Here is a 19586-nt window from a genome sequence, read left to right as displayed (position 1 = left end):
TATGTATATATCTATATATATATAGGTTTTTTACATATATATATATGTATATATCTATATATATATATGTATATATCTATATATATGTATATATCTATATATATATGGATATATCTATATATATATGTATATATCTATATATATCTCTATATATATATGTATATATCTATATATATATGTATATATCTATATATATATATATATATGTATATATGTATATCTATATATATATATATATCTATATATATGCATATATCTATATATATATGTATATATCTATATATATGTATATATATATATATATATGTATATATCTATATATATATGTATATATGTATATATCTATATATATATATATGTATATATGTATATATCTCTCTCTATATATATATGTATATATCTATATATATATGTATATATGTATATATCTATATATATGCATATATCTATATATATATGTATATATGTATATCTATATATATATATGTATATATATGTATATATGTATATATCTCTATATATATATATATGTATATATCTATATATATATGTATATATGTATATATCTATATATATGCATATATCTATATATATATGTATATATGTATATCTATATATATATGTATATATGTATATCTATATCTATATCTATATATATATATATGTTTATATCTATATATATATACCTTCTATATATATATGCTGAATATGTTGGTTTCAAATCTAACTGAATGCACACAAGTTATACATATTTTTGCAGTTTTGATCGCACTATTATATATTAGGTACAATATAATAACAAAGAATTGTTTCTATAATAATAAATACGTGATCTGCTTGAACTAAAATATCGTAGTTAATCATTTTTTATGGCCGGGCAACGCCGAACGGCCTTCTAGTATTTTTTTAACGTCAATACCCTCCTCCCGACCCGGTCAACGTTTAGTCGTCCTGCTGGCGTGTTGAATATGAGGAGATATTATCTTAAACGAGTTGGTCGTATAATCTCTGTGTCTGGATTCAAAGGCCAGGACTGCAACTTTTATCAGGAGGACGTCGTTCTCGTCGCAAAGTGCGTGAATAGCCTGAAAATCGATCGGACGATTTGGAGCCGAGGCAAAATCCTAGATTAATATCTCAGCTGTGCCTCTACTACCTCCATATTCTCGGCCTCCGTTTCTTTATGTAATAGCCGGCTCCTCTCTATCTCTCCGGCATTTTCTTTTTCTTTCTATTATCGAATCGCCGCATCCAAGCGACTTACAAAGTGCCTTCAATAATTTTTTTTTTTTTTTACAAGGTGGTAACCACTTATCAAGGCCCGGAAGCCACTCGGGGATAAGGGTTATTGCGTGTACAGTACGTTAATGTTGAGATTTGATAGTGTCTACTTAAGGGGGCGGTTCATCAGGAATTTGTTTATGTTGGACTTGAAGACATCCAAGTTGTAGTCAGGTGGGAAACAGGCAAACGGAACAGAGTTTCACAGGAGTGCACTTCTAAGAAAGAAACTTTGTTCATGGAATCTACGTTTTGGTTTTGGCACATATATAGAGTGGGGAAAACTTTAGACAGTAGTTTCAGCTAGACGGGTGTTTATCATGAAAGATTGGCGAGGGGGACCAGAGAGGGGAGCTCAGACGAGCACCTGCCATGGAAGTAACGATAAAACAAAGACAGGCTTACAACGTGTCTCCTGTGGGAGAGAGGATGCAGGGAAGGGAAAAGGGCATCCCCCACTAAGACACGGAACCTATTTTGTACTCAGAGAAGAGATGTTGCGAGTTTGTCTCTGCTTTATCGTTATTTTCATGGCAAGTGCTCGACTGAGCTCCATTCTATGGTCCCCCCTTTCCAAACTTTCACAAGAAACACTCGTCTAACTGAAACCACTATCAATAATTTCCCCCACTCTTTATCTGTGCCTAAACCTAAACGTAGATTCCATGAACAAAGCTTCTTTCTTAGAACTGCACGCCTGTGGAATTGTCTTCCGTTTTCCTGCTTTCCGGCTGACTACAATATGGTTGTGTTCAAGTCTAACGTAAATAAGTTCTTGATGAGCCGTTCCATATAAGTTGACAAATTTACCGAATCTCCATTAATAACGATTACTATATTGTCCAATTGACTACTGTACATTCGTTAATGTTTATTCTCGAGTGGCCTCTTGCCCTTGATAAGCGGTGATACTTATGTAAAAAAACAAACAAACAAAAAAACAAGCAAAGTTTGGAATGTATAGTGAAATCGGTTTTTACAGCTTATCAATTTTCATTAAGATAAAAACAGACTAATGGAATCGCAATTAATAATTCTATTTTCAAAAATAGATTGAAGCTCAGTCGAGCACTTGCCATGAAAATAAAGATAATGCAAAGACAAACTCGCTACATCTGCCTCTGTCCCATCGACGAAATGTTGCATCCCTCTGCCTGTTCTACAAGTATTTTAGTGGTGAATGCTCTGATGAACTGCAATCACTTGTGCCCCCACGACGCGAGCACCCTCGACAAACCCGACAGGCTACTAGATCCCACCCCCATACTGTAGAGGTCCCTAGATGTAAAAGATCTTTTTACTCCAATAGTTTCTTCCCCAGAACCGCAAGACTCTGGAATTCCATTCCAGGTCCCTGCTTCCCCAACAGTACTGACGTGCAGAAGTTCAAGTGTAACGTGAACCGACACCTTGCTGCCCAAATCCCTACATAGTACCCCAGTAGTTGTTTCCCCTGATAGTAGCCCCCTACACCAAAGTGGCAATTTGCCTTGTTTGGGGTGAAAATGTAATAAAAAAAAAAAAAAAAAATCTATTCTCTGAGATAGAGGTCGCAGAGAATGACGCTACGAAGCCTATTTTGAACTCTATTAAGGCAGGACAAGTCGTTTTTAGCAGCTCCTGGCCAAATGTGGCAGCAGTACTCCATCCTTGGACGTACCTGGCTTTTTCTTCTTTTTTTTTTACACGGTGGTCACCACTTATCAAGGCCCGGAAGCCACTCAGGTATAAGGGTTATTGCAAGTACATTACGTTAGTGTGGAGATTTGATGAAGTGTTTACTTAAGGGGGCGGTTCATTAGGAATTTGTTAACGTTGGACTTGAAGACATCCAAGTTGTAGTCAGGTGGGAAGCAGGCAAACGGAACAGAGTTCCACAGGAGTGCAGTTCTAAGAAAGAAGTTTTCTTCATGGAATCCATGTTTTGATTTAGGCACAGATAAAGAGTGGGGGAAATTTTTCACAGTGGATTGAGCGAGACGGGTGTTTTTCGTGAAAGATTGGTGAGGGGGACCAGAGATTGGAGTTCAGACGAGCACCTGCCATGGAAATAACGATAAAACAAGGTTGGGCTCGCAACGTCTCTTCTGTGGGAGAGAGGTTGCAGGGTAGAGAAAAGGACATCCCCCACTAAGCCACGAAGTCTATTTTGTACTCTGTCAAGGCAGGATAGGCTGTTTTTAGCAGCTCCTGCCCAGATATGGCAGCAGAATTCTATCATTGGACGTACTTGGCTTTTATATAGATAGAGAATTGCATCAGTAGTGAGATATCTTCTGGAACGGTAGAAAGATCCCACCATCTTTCCAGCGACCTTGGCAACAGACTTGATGTACGTGTTCCATTTCAGATCAGGAGTAAAGGTCAAGCCCAGTAGCTTGTCAAAACATGAGGCTTCTCCTAGACGAGAGCCATCCATCCCAATTGATACCAGATGGGGATCAGAGCGTTGATGATGTAAGGATAGGAGTTTGGTTTTAGATGCATTAAAAGTAACCAGCCACTCCTTTCCCCATTGTACCACATGCTCAAAATTGTATGCCTTGACAGAGTACAAAATAGACTTCGTGGTTTAGTGGGGGATGCCCTTTTCTCTACCCTGCAACCCCTCTCCCACAGAAGAGACGTTGCGAGCCTATCCTTGTTTTATCGTTATTTTCATGGCAGGTGCTCGTCTGAACTCCAATCCCTGGTCCCCCCCTCGCCAATCTTTCACGAAAAACACCCGTCTAGCTGAATCCACTGTGAAAAATTTCCCCCACTCTATATCTGTGCCTAAATCAAAACGCGGATTTCATGAGCAAAGCTTCTTTCTTAGAACTGCACGCCTGTGGAACTCTGTTCCGTCTGCCTGCTTCCCTCCGGACTACAACTTGGATGTCTTCAAGTCTAATGTTAACAAATTCCTAATGAACCGCCCCCCTAATTAAGCACTTCATAAAATCTCCTCACTGACGTAATGTACTTGCAATAACCCTTATCCCTGAGTGGCTTCCGGGCCTTGATAAGTGGTGATCACTGTGTAAAAAAAAAAAAAAAAAAAAAAAAATTACTTAGCCAAACAAGCAAAGTTTATGATGTATAGTGAAATTAGTTTTACAGTTTATTAAATTTCATTAAGATAAAATCATACTAATGGAATCGCAATTAATAATTCTATTTTCAAACCCTTTTCAATGCGAGTGTTTAGCTTTGAGACAATATGGGTGTTGGTTGTCGGGTTAGGGTAAGGGAGACCTTTAGGGTGTGGTATCAATAGGATCCAAACAAATTACGTGCAATCCATTTCGGTTTTGAAGGTCAGATCCGTGATTATATCTCTTAATTTATATATTCTTAGGATAGTGTGCGTGTTGTTTGTTTCGTGTGCAACGCTTATGTCCGAGTGACTGTTGTTAAATTTTTATGGACTTCCCTTTTGGTAAATGTTTCGTTTAGGTCCACCTCCACAATTTTCTTTAAAATGACGACATTTATAGGTTTTCGACTATGCTGAATACGAAAATCGCATCGAAATGTTGCAGAGATAAGTAGTTATCAAGATAGAAAAAAATGCATTATGCACGGTAATTTTGGCGGCCATTTTTTTACGCGCATGCGTGCGCGCCCTAAGCAATCAGAATTTTACACGAAGGAAAAAAAAAACAAGTACTCCCCCCCCCATCCTCGAGAATGATCCACTTTTATGATATTGACAATGCCCCCCCCCCCTCACAAAAAAAATGTCATTTTAAAGAAAATTGCGGAGGTGGACCTAAACGAAACATTTACCTCCCTTTTTTGTAATAAATAATTTCACCAAGAATTCTTTATAAGTTTTGGTTTCGGTTTCTGTGGGGTATATGGTTATAAAAGAAGGAAAAATAAAAAAAAGAAATGTACCGGGCGTATCTGTATCGCTCTTTGGGAAAGAAGGAAGTATTATATCTCATAATTTATATATTCATAGGATAGTGTGCATGTTGTTTGTTTCGTGTGCCACCCTTATGTCCGAGTGACTGTTGTTAAATTTTTATGGAGTTCGATTTTTTTGTAATAAATAATTTTACCAATAACTTTTTATAAGATTTGGTTTCGGTTTCTGTGGGGTATATGTTTAGAAAAGAAGGAAAAATTAAAAAAAAAGAAAATGTACCGGGCGTATCTGTAGCAGTGTCAGAAATTTCGTGAAAATAGTGAATAATTCCACCCCATCTTTCCAACCTTATAACTCCTCGAAAAATGTAATTCAAGCCCTACTTTTTTTTTTCAATTAAAGGAGCAAGGACCAAGATTTTATTAAAAAAACACAAAAAAAACCAATGTGTTTTTAAAAAAAAAAAAAAGTTTTAAACTTCGGACTTTACAGGTAAATTTTTAAAAAAGCAATTTTTTTTTGTTTTAAATTTGAATATATTATTTATTGACCTTTTCTCTTCAATTTGTGATATATAAAACTCCCCGACATAAATTAATTATTTACTTTTTAATAGACATTTCAAAATGAGAGGCGTGAATTATTTGACCCCCTGTCTTTCCAAGCTTATAACTCCTCGAAAAATGTAATTCAAGCCCTAATTTTTTTTTCAATTAAAGGAGCAAGGACCAAGGTTTCATTAAAAAAAGACAAAAAAAGACAAAAAAAAACAATGTGTTCTTATAAAAAAAGGTTTTAAACTTCGGACTTTAGAGGTAAATTTTAAAAAAGCGATTTTTTTTTGTTTTAAATTTGAATATATTATTTATTGACCTTTTCTCTTCAATTTGTGATATATAAAACTCCCCGACATAAATTAATTATTTACTTTTTAATAGACATTTCAAAATGAGAGGCGTGAATTATTTGACCCCCTGTCTTTCCAAGCTTATAACTCCTCGAAAAATGTAATTCAAGCCCTAATTTTTTTTTCAATTAAAGGAGCAAGGACCAAGGTTTCATTAAAAAAAGACAAAAAAAGACAAAAAAAAACAATGTGTTCTTATAAAAAAAGGTTTTAAACTTCGGACTTTAGAGGTAAATTTCTAAAAAAGCGATTTTTTGTTTGTTTTAAATTTGAATATATTATTTATTGACCTTTTCTCTTCAATTTGTGATATATAAAACTCCCCGACATAAATTAATTATTTACTTTTTAATAGACATTTCAAAATGAGAGGCGTGAATTATTCGACCCCCTGTCTTTCCAAGCTTATAACTCCTCGAAAAATGTAATTCAAGCCCTAATTTTTTTTTCAATTAAAGGAGCAAGGACCAAGGTTTCATTAAAAAAAGACAAAAAAAGACAAAAAAAAAACAATGTGTTCTTATAAAAAAAGGTTTTAAACTTCGGACTTTAGAGGTAAATTTCTAAAAAAGCGATTTTTTGTTTGTTTTAAATTTGAATATATTATTTATTGACCTTTTCTCTTCAATTTGTGATATATGAAACTCCCCGACATAAATTAATTATTTACTTTTTAATAGACATTTCAAAATGGGTGACACTTGCGGGGGGGGGGCGTGAATTAAAAAAAAAACGTTTGTCTAAAATATTATATTCGGTTTATTGGAAAGAACATAAAATTTCACATTGACCCTGAAAATATCGTAAAAATAGAATCAATAGAAAAATTTTGATAGATTTTTAAAGTTTAAAAATTGAAAAATATTGAGTTCGGAAAATTCATTACTGTTTTAAAAAAAAAATATTTCTATTACTTTTAAAACAACTTTAATAAGTTTATTTTGGAAGTATAATCCATAAAGAAAATAAATAACCCACTTTTAACAGAGAAATTACGAGATTTTTATATTGTATTCGCAGTTTCGTGTTAGGGGTGTCAAGAGTTCCTACAAAAATTCTGATACTGCTAGCGTATCTGTATCGCTCTTTGGGAAAGTAGAAGGAGGGATTATATCTCAATTTATATATTCATAGGATAGTGTGCGTGTTGTTTGTTTCGTGTGCAACGCCTATGTCCGAGTGACTGTTGTTAAATTTTTATGGACTTCCATTTTTTTGTAATAAATAATTTTACCAAGAATTCTTTATAAGTTTTGGTTTCGGTTTCTGTGGGGTATATGGTTATAAAAGAAGAAGAAGAAAAAAAGAAAAAATTAAAAGAAACGTACCGGGCGTATCTGTATCGCTCTTTGGGAAAGAAAAAGAAAAGGATGGCCGGAGCATTTGTATACGCGAAGGGCATCTTGGGAAGGCAGAGCATGATGGGAGAAGCTATTTTTCCCCCTGTCTCTTTCTTTTTTTTTCTAGATAGGCGGATATAAAAGCAGGGAAAAATTCCCTGGGGTAGCAGAGAGAAAAAGAGTCGTGAACATCTACTCTTGAAAAGAATTTTGTATTGCTGACGTTTGGATTGTGCAGTGTGACATTGGTGGCGAGAGGCCAGGTGTGGTCGATTGAAAAAGAAGAGGGCAGAAACTTGCTGTTGTCGAGAGAGTGACTCACTCCTTCCCGAACCCCAGAACCGAATCCTGATTGTATATATTTACTATGCCTCCCCACGGGACAGAGTTAGACACCAGGGTCGTTTTTTAACGCGGAGAAAAAGTACAAAAATAAAAATTGTCTCAGTCGTGAAGGATTTCTCCTCCACCGAAAGAGAACAAGAAATCGAAGTGCAGCATATGAAGAACAGATGGTATTTATTTGCTCCCCCACCGAGCAAATTAGGCACAAGGCCAATTTTTAATGTGAGGAGTGAAGGGAGGGGGAAGGGAAAAAAGGGACCAGCTCCCGAGAGGTGGGAAATGGGAGCTGGTTAAAGGTCAGGCGTGTGGGGTTGCCCCCACATCTGGTCTTTGCTAGTCATAGCTGGTCTTTGCTAGTCATAGCTTGCAGCATATGAAGAACAGATACTACACTTTGATCTTGACCAAAAGGTCAAGGCGACATTGTAACACTAGCTGATGACACTCAAGTCATTTACGTTTTTACAAAAAATAAAACCAAGACTTCTTGATAAGTTCTAATTTCGGTTTGGCACTTAAGTCCTATTTTTTTATGAATAATTTTATCAAGAATGTTTGATAAGTTTTGGTTTCGGTTTCGATTATAACTGATGGAACTTAAGTTATCTATTTTTTTGAAAACGATTTTATCAAGAATTTTCTATAATTTTTTGTTTCGGTTTCGATTATAACTGATGGCACTAAAGTTATCTATTTTTTTTTTTAAAACGATTTTATCAAGAATTTTCCATAAGTTTTGGTTTCGGTTTCGATTATAACTGGTGGCATTTCAGTTATCTGGGTTTTCTTTTTTTTTTTTGTAAATAATTTTATCAAGAATTTTTCATAAGTTTTGGTTTCGGTTTTGATTATAACTGGTGGCATTTCAGTTATCTGGGTTTTCTTTTTTTTTTTTGTAAATAATTTTATCAAGAATTTTTCATAAGTTTTGGTTTCGGTTTTGATTATAACTGGTGGCATTTCAGTTATCTGGGTTTTCTTTTTTTTTTTGTAAATAATTTTATCAAGAATTTTTCATAAGTTTTGGTTTCGGTTTTGATTATAACTGGTGGCATTTCAGTTATCTGGGTTTTCTTTTTTTTTTTTGTAAATAATTTTATCAAGAATTTTTCATAAGTTTTGGTTTCGGTTTTGATTATAACTGGTGGCATTTCAGTTATCTGGGTTTTCTTTTTTTTTTTGTAAATAATTTTATCAAGAATTTTTCATAAGTTTTGGTTTCGGTTTTGATTATAACTGGTGGCATTTCAGTTATCTGGGTTTTCTTTTTTTTTTTTGTAAATAATTTTATCAAGAATTTTTCATAAGTTTTGGTTTCGGTTTTGATTATAACTGGTGGCATTTCAGTTATCTGGGTTTTCTTTTTTTTTTTTGTAAATAATTTTATCAAGAATTTTTCATAAGTTTTGGTTTCGGTTTTGATTATAACTGGTGGCATTTCAGTTATCTGGGTTTTCTTTTTTTTTTGTAAATAATTTTATCAAGAATTTTTCATAAGTTTTGGTTTCGGTTTTGATTATAACTGGTGGCATTTCAGTTATCTGGGTTTTCTTTTTTTTTTTGTAAATAATTTTATCAAGAATTTTTCATAAGTTTTGGTTTCGGTTTTGATTATAACTGGTGGCATTTCAGTTATCTGGGTTTTCTTTTTTTTTTTTGTAAATAATTTTATCAAGAATTTTTCATAAGTTTTGGTTTCGGTTTTGATTATAACTGGTGGCATTTCAGTTATCTGGGTTTTCTTTTTTTTTTTTGTAAATAATTTTATCAAGAATTTTTCATAAGTTTTGGTTTCGGTTTTGATTATAACTGGTGGCATTTCAGTTATCTGGGTTTTCTTTTTTTTTTTTGTAAATAATTTTATCAAGAATTTTTCATAAGTTTTGGTTTCGGTTTTGATTATAACTGGTGGCATTTCAGTTATCTGGGTTTTCTTTTTTTTTTTTGTAAATAATTTTATCAAGAATTTTTCATAAGTTTTGGTTTCGGTTTTGATTATAACTGGTGGCATTTCAGTTATCTGGGTTTTCTTTTTTTTTTTTTGTAAATAATTTTATCAAGAATTTTTCATAAGTTTTGGTTTCGGTTTTGATTATAACTGGTGGCATTTCAGTTATCTGGGTTTTCTTTTTTTTTTTTGTAAATAATTTTATCAAGAATTTTTCATAAGTTTTGGTTTCGGTTTTGATTATAACTGGTGGCATTTCAGTTATCTGGGTTTTCTTTTTTTTTTTTGTAAATAATTTTATCAAGAATTTTTCATAAGTTTTGGTTTCGGTTTTGATTATAACTGGTGGCATTTCAGTTATCTGGGTTTTCTTTTTTTTTTTTGTAAATAATTTTATCAAGAATTTTTCATAAGTTTTGGTTTCGGTTTTGATTATAACTGGTGGCATTTCAGTTATCTGGGTTTTCTTTTTTTTTTTTTGTAAATAATTTTATCAAGAATTTTTCATAAGTTTTGGTTTCGGTTTTGATTATAACTGGTGGCATTTCAGTTATCTGGGTTTTCTTTTTTTTTTTTGTAAATAATTTTATCAAGAATTTTTCATAAGTTTTGGTTTCGGTTTTGATTATAACTGGTGGCATTTCAGTTATCTGGGTTTTCTTTTTTTTTTGTAAATAATTTTATCAAGAATTTTTCATAAGTTTTGGTTTTGGTTTCGATTATAACTGATGGCACTAAAGTTATCTATTTTTTTTTTAAAACGATTTTATCAAGAATTTTCCATAATTTTGGTTTCGGTTTTGATTATAACTGGTGGCATTTCAGTTATCTGGGTTTTCTTTTTTTTTTTTGTAAATAATTTTATCAAGAATTTTTCATAAGTTTTGGTTTCGGTTTTGATTATAACTGGTGGCATTTCAGTTATCTGGGTTTTCTTTTTTTTTTTTGTAAATAATTTTATCAAGAATTTTTCATAAGTTTTGGTTTCGGTTTCGATTATAACTGATGGAACTTAAGTTATCTATTTTTTTGAAAACGATTTTATCAAGAATTTTCTATAATTTTTTGTTTCGGTTTCGATTATAACTGATGGCACTAAAGTTATCTATTTTTTTTTTTAAAACGATCTTATCAAGAATTTTCCAAAAGTTTTGGTTTTGGTTTCGATTATAACTGATGGCACTAAAGTCATCTATTTTTTTTTCAAACGATTTTATCAAGAATTTTCCATAAGTTTTGGTTTCGGTTTCGATTATAACTGATGGCACTAAAGTTATCTATTTTTTTTTTAAAAACGATTTTATCAAGAATTTTCCAAAAGTTTTGGTTTCGGTTTCGATTATAACTGATGGCACTAAAGTCATCTATTTTTTTTTTCAAACGATTTTATCAAGAATTTTTCATAAGTTTTGGTTTCGGTTTTGATTATAACTGATGGCATTTCAGTTATCTGGGTTTTCTTTTTTTTTTTTGTAAATAATTTTATCAAGAATTTTTCATAAGTTTTGGTTTCGGTTTTGATTATAACTGGTGGCATTTCAGTTATCTGGGTTTTCTTTTTTTTTTTTGTAAATAATTTTATCAAGAATTTTTCATAAGTTTTGGTTTCGGTTTTGATTATAACTGGTGGCATTTCAGTTATCTGGGTTTTCTTTTTTTTTTTTGTAAATAATTTTATCAAGAATTTTTCATAAGTTTTGGTTTCGGTTTTGATTATAACTGGTGGCATTTCAGTTATCTGGGTTTTCTTTTTTTTTTTTGTAAATAATTTTATCAAGAATTTTTCATAAGTTTTGGTTTCGGTTTTGATTATAACTGGTGGCATTTCAGTTATCTGGGTTTTCTTTTTTTTTTTTGTAAATAATTTTATCAAGAATTTTTCATAAGTTTTGGTTTCGGTTTTGATTATAACTGGTGGCATTTCAGTTATCTGGGTTTTCTTTTTTTTTTTTGTAAATAATTTTATCAAGAATTTTTCATAAGTTTTGGTTTCGGTTTTGATTATAACTGGTGGCATTTCAGTTATCTGGGTTTTCTTTTTTTTTTTTGTAAATAATTTTATCAAGAATTTTTCATAAGTTTTGGTTTCGGTTTTGATTATAACTGGTGGCATTTCAGTTATCTGGGTTTTCTTTTTTTTTTTTGTAAATAATTTTATCAAGAATTTTTCATAAGTTTTGGTTTCGGTTTTGATTATAACTGGTGGCATTTCAGTTATCTGGGTTTTCTTTTTTTTTTTGTAAATAATTTTATCAAGAATTTTTCATAAGTTTTGGTTTTGGTTTCGATTATAACTGATGGCACTAAAGTTATCTATTTTTTTTTTAAAACGATTTTATCAAGAATTTTCCATAATTTTGGTTTCGGTTTTGATTATAACTGGTGGCATTTCAGTTATCTGGGTTTTCTTTTTTTTTTTGTAAATAATTTTATCAAGAATTTTTCATAAGTTTTGGTTTCGGTTTTGATTATAACTGGTGGCATTTCAGTTATCTGGGTTTTCTTTTTTTTTTTTGTAAATAATTTTATCAAGAATTTTTCATAAGTTTTGGTTTCGGTTTCGATTATAACTGATGGAACTTAAGTTATCTATTTTTTTGAAAACGATTTTATCAAGAATTTTCTATAATTTTTTGTTTCGGTTTCGATTATAACTGATGGCACTAAAGTTATCTATTTTTTTTTTAAAAACGATCTTATCAAGAATTTTCCAAAAGTTTTGGTTTTGGTTTCGATTATAACTGATGGCACTAAAGTCATCTATTTTTTTTTCAAACGATTTTATCAAGAATTTTCCATAAGTTTTGGTTTCGGTTTCGATTATAACTGATGGCACTAAAGTTATCTATTTTTTTTTTAAAAACGATTTTATCAAGAATTTTCCAAAAGTTTTGGTTTCGGTTTCGATTATAACTGATGGCACTAAAGTCATCTATTTTTTTTTTCAAACGATTTTATCAAGAATTTTTCATAAGTTTTGGTTTCGGTTTTGATTATAACTGATGGCATTTCAGTTATCTGGGTTTTCTTTTTTTTTTTTTGTAAATAATTTTATCAAGAATTTTTCATAAGTTTTGGTTTCGGTTTTGATTATAACTGGTGGCATTTCAGTTATCTGGGTTTTCTTTTTTTTTTTTGTAAATAATTTTATCAAGAATTTTTCATAAGTTTTGGTTTCGGTTTTGATTATAACTGGTGGCATTTCAGTTATCTGGGTTTTCTTTTTTTTTTTTGTAAATAATTTTATCAAGAATTTTTCATAAGTTTTGGTTTCGGTTTTGATTATAACTGGTGGCATTTCAGTTATCTGGGTTTTCTTTTTTTTTTTTGTAAATAATTTTATCAAGAATTTTTCATAAGTTTTGGTTTCGGTTTTGATTATAACTGGTGGCATTTCAGTTATCTGGGTTTTCTTTTTTTTTTTTGTAAATAATTTTATCAAGAATTTTTCATAAGTTTTGGTTTCGGTTTTGATTATAACTGGTGGCATTTCAGTTATCTGGGTTTTCTTTTTTTTTTTTGTAAATAATTTTATCAAGAATTTTTCATAAGTTTTGGTTTCGGTTTTGATTATAACTGGTGGCATTTCAGTTATCTGGGTTTTCTTTTTTTTTTTTTGTAAATAATTTTATCAAGAATTTTTCATAAGTTTTGGTTTCGGTTTTGATTATAACTGGTGGCATTTCAGTTATCTGGGTTTTCTTTTTTTTTTTGTAAATAATTTTATCAAGAATTTTTCATAAGTTTTGGTTTCGGTTTTGATTATAACTGGTGGCATTTCAGTTATCTGGGTTTTCTTTTTTTTTTTTGTAAATAATTTTATCAAGAATTTTTCATAAGTTTTGGTTTCGGTTTTGATTATAACTGGTGGCATTTCAGTTATCTGGGTTTTCTTTTTTTTTTTTGTAAATAATTTTATCAAGAATTTTTCATAAGTTTTGGTTTAGGTTTCGATTATTGCTGATGGCACTCAGGTCTTCTATTTATTTTATAAATTACTAGACTAACCGTGACCCGTTGGGTCAGTATGTTATATTAGCTATGGAATTAATGTATGAGCGTGACACTTGTGACGTAGAGAAAATAGTTTTTTTTTGACATAACAGAAAGATTTCTATGAATCGTTCTGTTTATAATAAGATTCGGAAACTTAGAAGAAAGATTTGGAAACTTTGAAGAAAGATTCGGAGACTTAGAAGAAAGATTCGGAAACTTTGAAGAAAGATTCGGAAACTTTGAAGAAATATGCAGAAACTTTGAAAAAAGATAAAGAAACTTTGAAAGAAGATTCAGAAACTTTGAAAAAAGATTCGGAATCTTTGAAGAAAGATTCGGAGACTTTGAAGAAAGATTCGGAGACTTTGAAGAAAGATTCGGAGACTTTGAAGAAAGACTCGGAGACTTTGAAGAAAGATTCGGAAACTTTGAAGAAAGATTCGGAAACTTTGAAGAAAGATTCGGAAACTTTGAAGAAAGATTCGGAAAATTTGAAGAAAGATTCGGAAACTTTGAAGTAAGATTCGGAAACATTGAAGAAAGATTCGGAAACTTTGAAGAAAGATTCGGAAACTTTGAAGAAAGATTCGGAAACTTTGAAGAAAGATTCGGAAACTTTGACGAAAGATTCGGAAACTTTGACGAAAGATTCGGAGACTTTGAAGAAAGATTCGGAAACTTTGAAGAAAGATTCGGAAACTTTGAAGAAAGATTCGGAAACTTTGAAGAAAGATTCGAAAACTTTGAAAAAAGATTCGAAAAATTTGAAAAAAAATCGGAAATTTAAAAGAAAGTTTCGGAAACTTTGAAGAAAGATTCGGAAACTTTGAAGAAAGATTCGAAAACTTTGAAGAAAGATTCGAAAACTTTGAAGAAAGATTCGAAAACTTTGAAGAAAGATTCGGAAACTTTGAAAAAAGATTTGGAAACTTTGAAGAAAGATTCGGAGACTTAGAAGAAAGATTCGGTATCTTAGAAGAAAGATTCGGAAACTTAGAAGAAAGATTCGAAAACTTAGCAGAAACATTGAGGGAAACTTAGCAGAGAGATTCGGGAACTTAGCAAAAAGATTCGGAAACTTAGTAGAAGGATTCGGAAACAAAAAGCGAACATACATTTTCACTTTTATATATATATATATAGATGTACATTCATCAGTTTTGGTTTCGGTTTTCATTCAGGCTGATGCACAAGGTGTGTCAGAAATTTCGTGAAAAATAGTGAATAATTCCACCCCGTCTTTCCAAGCTTATAACTCATCGAAAAATGTAATTCAAGCCCTAATTTTTTTTCAATTAAAGGAGCAAGGACCAAGGTGTCATTAAAAAAAAATAACGTGTTTTTTGTTTTTTAAAAGGTTTTAAAATTCGGACTTTGGTGAGTAAATTAATTATTTACTTTTTAATAGACATTTCAAAATGGGAGGCGTGAATTATTCGACCCCCTGTCTTTCCAAGCTTATAACTACTCGAAAAACGTAATTAAAGCCCTAATTTTTTTTTCAATTAAAGGAGCAAGGACCAAGGTTTTATTTAAAAAAAACAAAAGAAAAAAAATCAACAACGTTGTTTAAAAAAAAGGTTTTAAACTTCGAACTTTACAGGTAAATTTCTAAAAAAACAGTACTTTTTTGTTTTTTAATTTGAATATATTATTTATTGACCTTTTCTCTTCAATTTGTGATATATAATACTTTGGTGAGTAAATTAATTATTTATTTTTTAATAGAAACTTTAAAATGGGTGGGGGCGTGAATTTAAAAAAAAAAACGTTTGTCTAAAATATTATATTCGGTTTATTGGAAAGAGCATAAAATTTCACATAGAATCAATAGAAAAATTTTGATAGATTTTTAAAGTTTAAAAATTGAAAAATATTGAGTTCGGAAAATTCATTACTGTTTAAAAAAAATATTTCTATTACTTTTAAAACAACTTTAATAGTTTATTTTGGAAGCATAATCCATAAAGAAAATAAACAACCCACTTTTAACAGAGAAATTACGGTTTTTTTTTATATTTTATTTGCAGTTTCGTGTTAGGGGTGTCAAAAATTCCTACAAAAATTCTGATACACCCAAGTAATATGGGTATATTTTTTATTTTCGAAATCGCAAGGTGCCTTGTTTTAGATGGGAAAAAATGTAAAAAAAATTAAATATGTAAGACGTGGACATACCCGCTGAAGATCTGGCAGCAATGGCTGCGTCGAGGTAGTATGCGGCCTGCTCGGCCGTCGGTGCGCGTAATTCGCTTTGGTTTTCCAACTGAGTTCCACAAATAGGGTCGTCCCGAAGATAAACGCTTGGAGCTGTCGATACGCCCGTTTCTGTGCTGACTAAAAAAAAAAAAAAAAAATTGCAATTAGAAAAAGTAAGAAATAATTAATGAAAATCGCTACGGACAAGGCATAAAGCTACTTGATGTAAAATCGTAAGAAAATTGCCCCCAGAAGCTGCAAATGAATGGTATCATGTAACGCTAGTAAGCCTAAACTGCTTTCCTTTTTCTTTTTTTTCTTTTTTTTACAAGGGGGGGTCACCACTTATCAAGGCCCAGAAGCCATTCGGGGATAAGGGTTATTGTGTGTACAGTAATCAATGGGATAGTACCGTAGTAATCGTTAGTATTGGAGATTTGATAAAGTGTCTTACTTAAGGAGGCGGTTTGTCAGGAATTTGTTTATGTTGGACTTGAAGACATCCAAGTTGAATTCGGCGTGGGGGGGGGAACAGGCAAGCGGCAGAAAGTTCCACAGCCGTGCAGTTCTAAGAAAGAAGCTTTGTTCATGGAATCTACGTTTTGATTTAGGCACAGATAAAGAGTGGGTAAAGTTATTGACGGTGGTTTCGGCTAGTCGGGTGTTTTTCGTGAAAGATTGGCGAGGGGGGACCAGAGAATGGAGCCCAGACGAGCACTTGCCATGGAAATAATGATAAAACAGAGAAAGGCTCGCAACGTCTCTTCTGTGGTAGAGAGGTTGCAGGGAAGAGAAAAGGGCGTCCCCCACCAAGCCACAAAGTCTATTTTGTGCTCTGTCAAGGCAGGATAGGCTGTTTTTAGCAGCTCCTGCCCAGATGTGGCAGCAGTATTCCATCCTTGGACATACCTGGTTTTTATATAGATAGAGAATTGCATCAGTAGTGAGATATCTTCTGGAGTGGTCAATTGTACCGGAAGATTTTCTGATAGCTGACCTGGAAAGACGTGTCTGTGATCATGTGTTCTAGTTACCTGAGAAAATACTCAGATTTGACTTGAGGACGTTGCCAACAGTTTTGACGATGACTAGTTGGTGCGGCAGTGCTTTATCTCTCGGTGTTGGCGTAGTCTCACTCTATCACCACAGGACTTTCCAACTTGGCTCCAAACTTGCTTGCGCAGTTTAGGTGCAGTATCTGTGGTGCATCAGATAGACACACTATGAATCTCCAATGCTCATATCCAGTGGAGCAAACCACAACGATTTTCACCAGAAGAGGCTGCAGCTTCTGGCCGAAATTAATTAATTAAACAGTCGCCCTATCATGTCTGCTACTACACCTTTTCTTTCTGGATGAGATTCTATAGTTTTTTAAGGCAAACTGCAAGGAAGCAGTAGGATTTAAAGTCAGAGTTCCAATCTCTTAGCCTTTTCCTGTGAGAAGGCCCACAAGGCAGGGGTGTTTGATTTTGGGGTTGGTTCTTCGCCCAACCAAGGATACCCACAAGACTGTAGAGTAAGACACTATCGCTTCCCCGGGGAGGTTTACTTAATTGAGAAACGTTCTGGGAACGTAACCAGCTTCCCGGAGGAATAAAAGATATCTACAGATAAGCACATTGAAACATCAATAAATACGGGTCAAAAGAAGAAAATCATTCCTGAGATGTTGGATGTGGCTGTGCGGCTTTTTCTTCTCCAAAGAAATGTCTTGACCTTTGGTGGCATTCAAGTTGGAGTCTATTTTGTGCTCTGTCAAGGCAGGATAGGCTGTTTTTAGCAGCTCCTGTCCAGATATGGCAACAGCATTCCATCCTTGGACGTACCTGGTTTTTATATAGATAGAGAATTGCATCAGTAGTGAGATATCTTCTGGAGCGGTAGAAGGATCCCACCATTTTTCCAGCGACTTTGGCAACAGACTTTATGTATGTGTTTCATTTGAGATCAGGAGTAAAGGTCAAACCCAGAAGCTTATCAAAACATGGGGCCACACCTAATCGAGAGTCATCTATTTCAATTAATGCCAGATGGGGATCAGAGCGTTTATGATGTAATGATAGGAGCTTGGTCTTAGATGCATTCAAGGTAACCAAGCACTGAATCACGCGCTCAAGATCTGAGGAGAGAGAATCAGAGAGAACATTGTCATTTTATTTTCGTTCGGACGAAACACTAAGAAACGGGACCTAATTAGAGTGTGGGCTTGTTCTTTTTTTGGGGGGGGGGGTTACCCTGTATGAACTGAAACAATTATATTAAGGACATTGCAAACGCTGCTGCAAAGAAGGTGGGCTCCCTTTATCGAGCTAGAAGACAACTCACACCAGGGAGTATCTCGTACCTCTACAAGATTACCATTCACCCATGCAAGGAGTATTGTTGCCACATATGGGCTGGTGCATCTACCACAAGCCTCTCCCTCTTAGATAGGGTCCAAAAATAAGATATCAATCTAATAGGTGCCACTTTGTCAACTAAGCTCCAGCCCCTGTCGCATCGCTGCAGTGTTGCATCTTTGTACCTGTTTTACTAATATTTGCACTTGCTGGTTCCCCCTGGACGTACATACGCCCGACAAACACGCTTAGCAACAAAATTACACCCCTTCACTGCTGAGATCCCTATATGCCAGAAATCTCTAGTTACAGGGTGTCCCAAAAGAAGCTGATGGTTTAAAAAAATTCATTAGTTTCTTAATTTTTTTATATTTTTATTTTATTTTTCCCGATCCTCTAGCGTAACCCTTCTAAGGTCATCATGAGTCGTTACCCTACCGAGGAGCGGATATTTATCGTAGAGTCATGTTTTCGGTTGAATGAGTCATTATCAGAAACTCAAAGAGAATTTCGACGAAATTTTAACACAAGAAATTCCCCTACTCCCAAAGCAATAAAACCAGCCACAATAAATGCCCTTAAAAACAATGTAGACGAGGAAATTAAAACATTAACCGAATCTCCGTTAATAATGGTTATCCCGCTCCTCTAGCGTAACCCTTCTAAGGCCATCATGAGTCGTTACCCTACCGAGGAGCGGATATTTATCGTAGAGTCATGTTATGTCTATATGAATGTTATTAAATAAATCAAGTTGTTTTATATTCAGAGATAAATGAACAGCGGCCATTCCATCTATATATATTAAAGCCAAACGTCTGTGTGTATGTATGTATGTTTGTTTGTAACGCTAAAACTTTTGAAAGACGGAACTAAACTTGACAAATTTGGCATCATATCGAAGCCCCATTACCCGGATGACAAATATCGAAATTTCACGTCAAACGGACCACTAGAAGTTGGTCAACTGATCAGTTATCTTCGAGGGGGGGGCCCAAAAAAACCTGTCATTATCTATATATATAAAAGACAAATTTTTGTTTGTAACGCTAAAACTTGAGATGAAAGATTCCTCTCCCCTAAGAATAAAACATATGTTCAATATCTGTTTTTGTTTTTTCATTGTTTATACGGTCCCGAGCAACGCCGGGTAGCCCTGCTAGTCTATATATATTAAAGCCAAACGTCTGTGTGTATGTATGTATGTTTGTTTGTAACGCTAAAACTTTTGAAATACGGAACTAAACTTGACAAATTTGGTATCATATCGAAGCCCCATTACCCGGATGACAAATATCGAAATTTCACGTCAAACGGACCACTAGAAGTTGGTCAACTGATCAGTTATCTTCGAGGGGGGGCCCAAAAAACC

The 19586-nt window shown here is 33.2% G+C and overlaps 1 protein-coding gene across 2 annotated transcripts in view; it reads right to left on the bottom strand.

The window, feature by feature from the left end:
• LOC145268437 (uncharacterized) overlaps window positions 1-19586 on the bottom strand; it is a 1138892-nt gene that overhangs the window by 84128 nt on the left and 1035178 nt on the right. For both annotated transcript variants that reach the window (XM_080123996.1, XM_080123997.1), the window contains one exon: window positions 15852-16010. In XM_080123996.1, coding sequence (XP_079980122.1) covers window positions 15852-16010 — 159 coding nt within the window. The remainder of the gene's footprint in view (window positions 1-15851; window positions 16011-19586) is intronic.

Source organism: Euprymna scolopes, chromosome 43, assembly GCF_053919585.1.
Source record: "Euprymna scolopes isolate OS-2025 chromosome 43, ASM5391958v1, whole genome shotgun sequence".
In the NCBI taxonomy this organism is placed as follows: domain Eukaryota; kingdom Metazoa; phylum Mollusca; class Cephalopoda; order Sepiida; family Sepiolidae; genus Euprymna; species Euprymna scolopes.
This window is presented reverse-complemented; position numbering and strand designations above follow the sequence as displayed.